This window comes from Microchirus variegatus, assembly GCF_963457635.1.
Source record: "Microchirus variegatus genome assembly, contig: SCAFFOLD_69, whole genome shotgun sequence".
NCBI lineage: Eukaryota > Metazoa > Chordata > Actinopteri > Pleuronectiformes > Soleidae > Microchirus > Microchirus variegatus.
In genome coordinates, this window is record NW_028154651.1 from 115,001 (window position 1) to 125,000 (window position 10,000).

General features: G+C 40.6%; 1 protein-coding gene across 2 annotated transcripts in view; it reads left to right on the top strand.

Annotated features, from left to right (window-relative positions):
- Positions 1-10,000, top strand: part of ppp3cca (protein phosphatase 3, catalytic subunit, gamma isozyme, a) — a 40,094-nt gene that overhangs the window by 229 nt on the left and 29,865 nt on the right. The window contains exons 1-2 of one of the 2 annotated variants that reach the window (XM_083910932.1): positions 1-64; positions 291-512. The exon at positions 1-64 is cut by the window's left edge and continues 229 nt beyond it. In XM_083910932.1, coding sequence (XP_083767058.1) covers positions 443-512 — 70 coding nt within the window. In that variant the 5' untranslated portion in view covers positions 1-64; positions 291-442. Of the gene's footprint in view, positions 65-290; positions 513-3,136; positions 3,201-10,000 lie in introns of those variants that run through there. The other variant, XM_083910933.1, reaches the window with a different exon arrangement.

Genomic DNA, 10,000 nt, shown 5'->3' on the forward strand with positions numbered 1-10,000 from the left:
TAGCCCGAAAAAGAGCAACTAAATCGGATTAGCTGCACACAACAGCCTCTCCCTCTACGTGCAGGTATTTTGGCCGCACTTAGCAAGGTGTAATAACTCGGCAAACTTTTTATTCATTCATTTATTTATTTATTTTTTTAAACAGCAGAGTCAAGAATACAACTTTGTTTTATTTACTCGCTAGCATGAATGTTACAAGCTAGCGAGTTAATTAGCCCCTTTAAAACCACAACAAAAGCTCGAGCCACTTAGTCAGCGTGCGTGTGTGTGTGTTTGTGTGTTGGAATAAGCCAGGTGCTTCTGTAAAGCAACAACAACAACAACAACAACAACAACAGACACAAGACGGAGGCGCTAGCTTGTCCTCGGGCTAGCTGGCAAGACACAACTGTCCAAGATTTGTGAACCTCGTAAGCTTTTATAGCCTCCGGTGGACGCGAAGATGTCCGGGAAGGACAAAGACAAGCAGGAGAAACAGGAGAAACAGTCAACAACAGAGCGTCTGGTAAAAGGTGAGTGTTATTTTATTTATATATCATTTATATCAGTGCAATTTTCACACGTGAGTGCTCCGGCTGTGTGTGTGTGTGGGGGGGGAAACGCCACCTGTAGCGTTTCCAGTCGGTATTTCCTCTCCAGGACATTGTCCTCATCCATATATAAGCACTGCTATATGAGATAAACGTAATTAAATAATATGAATTAAAGGTGGGGACATGTGATAAATACGTACAACTGCGAACTGTCGCGTTTAAAACGGTGACTCCAACCACAGTTCAAATCAATGACAGGGGCGTAACTGTACTGTGAGTGGGCGGGGCCACTAGTGATCGTGCCCTATCCACATGCTAACGTGTGAAGTAAATTATCTTTTGTCTTTTATCAATTCCCGAAACGTGTCGTCGTTTCAGTAAATGTCTTTATCCAACACGGAACGCCCAAAACGTCTTTGAATGCTTTAGTTCAGGCGTTTCAAACTGGCGGTCCAGGGGCCACATGCGGCCCCCCAATCGATTACATGAGGCCCACCACTTAATATCATGTTATAGTGTGTAGCTGAGGCACAGCTGCCAGCGAGGCGATAGAATATAATATATGTTTCTTCATAATGTTTTTATAACAGTAATAATAAGACATTTGGTCATAATTATCTCATTTTTATGTCATTCAACATTCAATTACATATATAAACACACTTTTTAGGGCCCGAGCCACGTATGGCAGTGACCGAAACGGCTCCTGGTACAAATTTTAGTTACAGTTGTCCACACTATTATTTATGTAATTGAAAATAAATGCTGTTTTTTGATATTAACACTAATTTTGCATCATAGATAGTATTATTAAGTATACCTGTGATATCATGATCCAATGTTTTTTTCCCCCACTTTTTGTTCTATAGGCCGGCCCCCTCTTGACCACAATAGATGCGCATTAGCCGCCAGGTCATTTGAGTTTGAGAGCCCTGCTTAAGTTCATATGCTAATTGCTATCTGTTATCTGTTATCCGTTATCGCTTTCTTGTGAGACCCAATACTTAAGGCCACATTATACTTCTCCGACTGCGTATGCGTTATCCGTCTGCGTCACCACGGAGACGCCTCGAGCATTTATACTTCTGCGTCGTGGTGACGGACACTCGCTGCAATTTCCCGCCCGATCAGTAGGGGTCGCTGCGCAAGGTTGTTGTGCTTCTGGCTACAGTGAGCAATGGCGTCCGAGAAAGAAAGAGAGAGAAAGACTGCTGTTGTTGAAAAAGTGGCCGTTTCTCACTTTTCTGTGTCACGGAACGCAGTTTTAAGATAATTTGAGGCGAGAAATTGGACATTTAGAGTCTAAACATGTGCTGTGTGTGTTAAGATATGACGTATTTATAGTTCGGCAGCGGCGTTATCGGCGGGGATCAGCTCCACCTCTGTCAGGACGCCCGGAGCGCACTGAGAGCCGGCACAGAGCAGCTTAGCTCGGCCTGTCCTGAGGACCAATCGCAGCTCTTGCCGTCTCCGTAGTCCCTTGACGGAGTGACGGACACTTAAAAAATATTCCGTGCACCCGGAGACGACGCAGAGGCTCTTCGACAGGTTCTGCGTCGACGCAGAGGACTCTGCGTAGCTACGCAGAGCACTTTACGCAGAAGTATAAATTGGGCTTTAGCGTGATCTCCTGATTCTGAGGATTCCGGGTTGGCGGTCCTGACCTTGCAAGGCTGATTTTCTGCTAACAGTCAGTAGGGCGAGTGTAAACAGCCCCAATTAACCATCACAATGACTCTGAAAATGTTAAATGTTGGGTAAAAATCCTGCATAGTTGTGTTTTAACTCAAGCAAGTCCACTTGCCTTCAGCTAAGTACTGAAGATACAAGAGCAGCGCATGATTAGACACTTTCCTACCGCTCACCTGGCTCTGCACCGTCTAACAAATGTATGCCTGACCACCAGGGTAGACTTTTGTAGGTATGTACGCAAGTCCATCGCAATATTTTTATGTACAAACCTTGCATCGCCAGTCCAGTGGACATCGTCCAACTGTATCACCCCCATCCCTAGTCAAGTTCCAGAGGAACCTCCCTCTCATCCACACCAGTGGATGCTCGGTTACTTGCAGCTGGGACTTTTTGCTGACCGAATTTCACAGAAGCCTCCCCGTCCTTGTCCGCCGCTGTGATATGTAACGTGTCGCCACAAAAGGCGAGAAGACGTCCTATATCGGTGCTCGGTCTCCTTGACATTTAGGTCGGATGAAATCTGAATTGCGAGGCAGTTGCTCGCCGCTCACAGGAATATAATAAGGTCTCCTCGGGTTACCAGAAGAGCCGGACAAGATGGATTCCTTCACGCTGAGGTCGTAGCTCAACGCACACACGCGAGCCTCCATTTGTTGTGTCTGTTGAGACAAGACGGGACAGGCGGGGCCAAGTCTGAGGCCGCTAGAGAGAGCCCCGACCCCACCTCCACCAGCTCCACCATTACTTGATGCCAACGCGGCCCACATCCATGTCTGTCTGCAAGGGCATCTGGGAGAGTGTCCTGCCAGGGCACAGGAATGCTGAAGTGTGAGCCAGTGGGGAGAGGGTGAGTTAATTGTGGAAAGAATCTCCCCAGTGATGTTCCCAACATGGACAAGCCACAGGGTGGAGGGAGAATAAGGACGTGACAAGGAAGAAAACTGGGAAAAAATGAAGACAACGGCGCCGCTTTAGGTCCGGATCCCGAACCGTTCATTCAAAAGATTTTATTCAAACAAAGATGGAACCTTGAGTGGATGAACTTTGGTGTTTGCAGCCATGTAGCAGCAGTGATGTTAGTGAGAGGGCTTAGCAGGTAGACGAGCTAAGACTAATGCTGCTCTGCTTTTGAAAGTCAACAGTTAAGCTCTTTCACTGCTGAGTGTTGCCATAGAACTATGGAAGAGCCACTATTTTACCAGCAAAAAGTGTCTTAAATTGTGATCGAATGAAATGCCGACACCACTTTTGACGGTACGATATCAAAACCTGGCCTGTCCATGGCAGTTTTTTCATTTTTAATATGAATTCAGCCAGATTATTGGTGAATATATGCCAGTGCTACCACATCACTCAATTCATGAGCAGAGATGGTGATGTAAAAACCCAGGGCCTGGCTATTTGGCTTGCGAGGCTTAATGCATTCGCTGATAATAAGAGCAATCTGAAGTGGACTTTACGATTCATCCGGCCACAGTCGCATCCATTCATCTCTCCCCAGCCGCGTCTTTGTAATTCAATCCTGCCCCTATTGTGTGCATTTTGAAACAATAGTGAACATATTCTAGACGCTCGCTCGTATCACTGTCCAAAACATTATCCTGGTCGAGCAGGACGGCAGATAGTCGTGTCTTTGTTTCCTTGAGTCGTTTGTTGTCATGCCAGACGGCGAGGGTGTTGATGCAATGCAGCAGTGGTTTTGAGGAGTTCATCAAACATTAATGCTAATGAGGCCAGACAGTGGCTAATAATAACAATAATAAGAAGAAGCCAGTGTCGGGGTTGTGGCAGCTTATCATTCATAACAACTTTTTATTATTATTATGTGTTGGGGAGGGGGAAATAAAGTACCTGAATGGCTAACTTCACTTTGCACCTTTGTTTTCTTGCAGTCCACACTGGAGTGTGTTTGGATTGAGTGATGCTGTTTATTGGCAGCCAGAGATTCATTTCTATCTCTGTTTGAACAGACTGGTCCAGCTGTGATTGTACAGGCAAACAGGGGATACTGGCAGACAGTGGTGGTGTGGATGTTTTCCTTTTTGAGGAGGGTGGAGAGAGTTCAGTGTTTTATGGTTATCGAGAGCGGCTATTATTGTCCAGCAAGGGTAAATAAAGGCACGCTGCGTAGGATTTAGCGACCTGTTGGTCAAGTTGCATGTTGCACCCTCTAGGGGTACATCACGTTAATATCGTATAATATCACGTTACAACAATCATATAGTCGTCTGCGAAAAGTTAAAAGTACAGGATTTCTCTATTTATTCACAACAAAGTGCGTAAAGTCGATGTATTGAATGTGGATGTAGCATCTCTTATTGTCGCTTTCTCCACCAAGTTTCCCTCATAGAAGAACGGCAATATATCACCAAATCGTCATCTGTTCCTAGCATTTAGCACGGTGCCAAAACTGGCCCGCTAGCATTAATATCCAGCCTTTGTGCCCTTTATTCTGATAACAAGAAAACAAAGAAGTATTTAGAGTGTGTACACATTGCACAAGCTAGTTTTTGGGTTATTTCAATGGCAATTTTACAGCACCACATTCAGGTCTGGCATATATATATACTACAGTGTAAGACGTTGTTTTCTGTTTTTTTTTTGTGCATGTAGTCATTTCTTGAAACGATGCTGTGTTTGTGGGGGGAAAAAAATGCAAGGGTGGTGTTTTTATGAAATTTAAATTTTTCATTTGGGACTTCCAAAAATAGCATTTTATGGGTCCCATGGATAAACTGCTGATACGATAGAAAACTTGAAAAATTCTGAGTATCATACACGGATCACCCTTCTCGTATACTTCCTATTCTTAAAGACGATTGTTGCAGCGCATCCCTCGTTCGTCTGTATGTGTGTCATCATGTTTTCATGGAGTCTGAACCTTTCCATAACTGTGTCACGGCCTTTAGGTAAACAGCCCCATGAATCTGGAAGCCGCTGCTAATTGAGGCTTTGCCTAATCTGTTCTTAAGGCTCGTACCTCACCTCGGCGCTCGCTGTGTGGCCGCGCCTCATCGGCCTGGCAGCACTTACGGTTTATTTATACACCACGCTGGTCAACGCATGACGGCTTGTTCTCAGCAACAGGCGACTGAAGGCTTTTCTGTTGTAGTCCAGACCAGTGATTCCCAAAGACTGGGTTGCGGGAATTTGCTTTTTTTGGTTCCCCAAACAAATTTGCAGAATTTTCCCCAACCTATTAGTTAAGATTTATGTGTATATGCTTTAACCCTTGTGTTACCATGTCGTCGCCAACATTACCGTAACTCCTAGACTGTTTGTGATGTCTCGAAAATTCAAAAACATATGCACTGGCGATCTGTCAACCCTCATGTGGAGGATGAAGCAGTTGAAGATGGATGGATGTTTACTGGGAAAACAGAGAAATAGAGCTTTGCGTCCCTTTACTTGTCATTACGGTAGAACCTCAGTACTTCTGCAGAACGACCGTCCGTTGTTTCGAGATGAGATGTTTGGACGCTATAACGAGAAAAACGTGATAGTTTCTTGTTATAACTTGATAGTTTCTTGAAATAACGTGATAGTTTCTCGTTATAATGAGAAAACAATCTTATCTCGAAATAACATGATAGTTTCTCTAAATAACGTGATAGTTTCTCGCAATGACTGGCTAGTTTCTCGTTATAATGAGAAAACAATCTTATCTCGAAATAACTAAATAGTTTCTTGAAATAAAGTGATAGTTTCTTGAAATTATGTGATAGTTTATTGTTATAATGAGAAAACAATCTTATTTCGAAATAATGTGATAGTTTCTCATTATAACGTAATAATTTCTCGAAATAACGTGATAGTTTCTCGAAATGACAAGCTAGTTTCTCGTTATAATGAGAAAACAATCTTATCTCGAAACAACGTGATAGTTTCTCGTTATAACGTAATACTTTCTCGAAATAACGTGATAGTTTCCGGTTGTAGCGTAATACTGAGCACCCCATGTTTTGTTGTGTGTGGCAGCAATACGCTTCCTTACTGAAGAACTCACTCACTGGAGGTTTTTTTTTGACAGTTCTACAGCCATAAAATCAAAATAAATCCAGGTTGGCCTGATTATCTTGATGGTCATAAAAGGGTTAAATGACATGAACATGAATTTACCAAACGTCTCTTGGAAATGATTCGGTTACCAGATCAAATTTATGATTTAAGTCACGATAAATGTCATTTTTTTGGGGGAAGCTGTGCTCTACCTAAACTTAATTACCTTCATCTGCTACATCAAGTCAAACACCTGCAGTGCCGTTTTCCACAGTGTCTGCTTTATTATTGCAGCTGCAATAGAAAAAAATAAAAAAGTAAAGAAAGAAAGACACGATGCATGTGAACTCTTAATGTATTCCTCGTGTCCAGACTTGTACACAATAATCCTGAGTGAGAAACACATTAGGCTGCCTCTGTGCGCTCACACACTGCATCTCTGATTAGCAAACCCACCCACACTAAAAAAACTCATTAACGCTTCTTCTTCTTCTTTTTTTTTTTTCCTCCTCTCTCTTCATACTGCACTTTGATTTGCTCTGTGTGGGTGTGAAAACATTCTCAGAATGCTTTCCTTATTCACCGCTTATTGCACGAGCGCGCCTCATGCGCACAAGCTGATTTACTGTCACTATTTCACCATACGGTGCGTCCCGTGCACTCGTCTGTGAACAGAAATCCAGGCTGAAATCACGAGTGCGAGTCTTTGATTTGGCAAGGTTTTTGGTGCATTTTTTACCATAAAATATTATTTTCACTATTCTCTGTACACTGACCTTACACCATGTTTATTTGGTGTCATAATGCGTTTAACTCTGGCCTGCTGTCAGGAATCCCGGGGCCGTAATCCCTCTTACCTCACAGTCCCTCCCTGGAAGTGATGGGGGCTTGGATCACACGCTACTATTGTTTTGAATGTGCGCAGCTTAGTCGGCAAATATCTGCAGCTAATGAAGCTGATCTGCAGAGCGGTGCACTGACACAGTGTTAAACTCTAGCCTTTTTTTATTTTAATTAAGCTACTTCTTAGATTATTCACTGTAATATAATTAAGGCTCAGCAATTTATCAGTATTATATTGATATTGTTATATACTGTCCAACTATCCAGATTTACTACTACTATTAAATGCTGGAAATCGAAACTTGGTCCTCGTCATAAAGATCATTACTTTGATGTGGGGATAAAGCAGCGTGTCGAGAAATGATCCAGGCTGCGTTGGATACGGAGAGAGCCCGCTTTTGATTGCAATATTGTGATACCGTATTGTGACTTAAATAATATTTCAATAATATCGCATTTTGGTGTCTTTTGGAAAAACGAATTAAAGTGCTTTTAATCCCAATACATGATAATATCATATATTGTTCCATCAATAATTGTGATGAGGCATCTGTGATGACCTTTTATGGTTTTACAGGCTGTTGATCATCATTATTATATCACATACATTTGTAAAATATGCAAAATATTATACATTACATGTATTGATAAAATTATACATAGAGTCCACAAGATTACATTACAAAAGCTTCTTTCATTTTTAAGCCTCATTATTTGTGTTATAGCAGAAAAAAAAGTCAATTTGATAAAACATATTACTAGTGTATATATTTTAAGATCAGGTAATACACATTATAAACTGTAGATATTTTACTTTAGAGTGTATTTATGTGAGAAGTCCAGAGAAACGACACCAGTGTGCAGCTTTATATCCACATATGAGTTTAGAAATATTGATGTATTATTATTAAGCCATATTAATAAGCCTCTAAGCTTGATTTCATAACACAACATAGTTTGTCTCACGGGACTTCACAGGATACATGTTATTTCAAGATGAGATGTCGACGCTATAACGAGAAAAGATCTTATCTCGAAATAACGTGCTAGCTTCTCATTATAATGAGAAAACAATCTTATCTCGAAATAATGTGATAGTTTGTCATTATAACTTAATAGGTTCTCGAAATAACGTGATAGTTTCTCGAAATAATGTGCTAGCTTCTCGTTATAATGAGAAAACAATCTTTTCTCGAAATAACGTGATAGTTTCTCGTTATAGCGTAATAGTTTCTCGAAATAACGTAATAGTTTCTCATATAATGAGAAAACATCTTATCTCGAGATAACGTGATAGTTTCTCATTATAACGAGAAAACAATCGCGAAATAGCGAGCTAGTTTCGTGAAATAACTTGATAGTTTCCTGTTATAACTTAATACTGAGCACCCCAAGTTTTTATGTATGTGTGGCAGAAATACACTCACTCATTGGATTTGAACATTTATATTGTGACATATATCAAAATGGCCCAGGTCCTTATTATCATTCAGATGATGCTTCAGTGTTCATGATCACTAAGATTGTATTTCACCTTTGTTTCATATGAAGCTCCTCGGTTCTTCACGGCTCCTCGGTTCTTCACGGCTCCTCGGTTCTCCTGCTGAATGCTCGATTAGACTTTTTTTTTTTTTTCGCAGTTTCACTTGTCACACACTTGACAGCAGCTCATGAAGCTTTCAGGTCTCAGCCTCAAAAGCATTGACCTTTTGTGATGATGGTAAAAAGGATTGTGTAGGTGGTGTGGAGCAGATTACTGAGTGAGGGAGGGTCAAGTGAGGTGGGGGGGCTGCTTTTATCGTCTGTCTGACTGCATTTTTACACAGGTGTGTGTGTGTATATGAATGTGTGTCGATGCAAATATCACTTCCTGGTTGCAACTTAAGTAAATGCAGTTGATACGTTTCTTTTTCTCACAGTTTTTCCCTTTCTTATGTCCCTCCAGTTTGTCTAATCTCCACTTATTATCTCAGTGATAACATCATTATTTGGATAATGGTGGTTGACAAAAATATATGTCATAAAAAAAGTAAGAAATTAGGCAAAAAAAGAGGAAATTTTAAGCAAACTATACAAATATACAGTAATGAGTGCAGATAAAAGAATAGTGCAAAAAGTTATACTTGAGAATCAGCTGCTTTGAGTAATTCATTTATTTGTTTACATACTGGCAAATTAGCTCACTTTTAAAAACAGTCTGTGTTTATTTTAAAATGTGAAACCACTTTGCTTTTTGTTTTTCCAATTCACAATAGAAATTGTGACAAAGGTAAAACTGTGTAAGGTTTTTTCTTACTGCCTTTTCTGTAACAGCTAATATTTTTAATAGTCAAATGAAGCATTTGAACTTAATTTGATGCATGTGTTATTTATTCATTCTTAGGTAAAAGAAAGCTGGAAATAATTTCTGAACGTTTGCTTTCAAAACACGGAATGGTTATAATGTTGTTGATTTTAAAAGTCCACTGTATACACAATTATATACACAATATAATTATACTCGATTTGTGTAAAACAACATGATTTGTTGTTTTTCATTATATGAGGAGCAGCGTTGAAAGGGAAGCGTAGAGGTGAAGGATATTCACCTAAAACACAAAATGCTGCTTTATTTTACACACTGCACCTTTTTTAAAGAACATATGCTGTGACTTATATTTTGTCATTTTGCTATGTTACACAAAATAATCTCCTGCAACACACACACACACACACACACACACACACACACACACACACCTGTTGAGCTCGACCCAGTTTCTGGGAAACGACTGCTTTTAAGTTTCCAAATTTAGCTTTTTGCAGACAAGCCTTAGATTTACAGATGGGCTATTTCTGAATTACTTTTGACACTGGAGGAAAAATATGATGTTGTTGATGATGATGATGATGATGATAGGGGATGATAACACCCACAGGAAGTCACACAGATT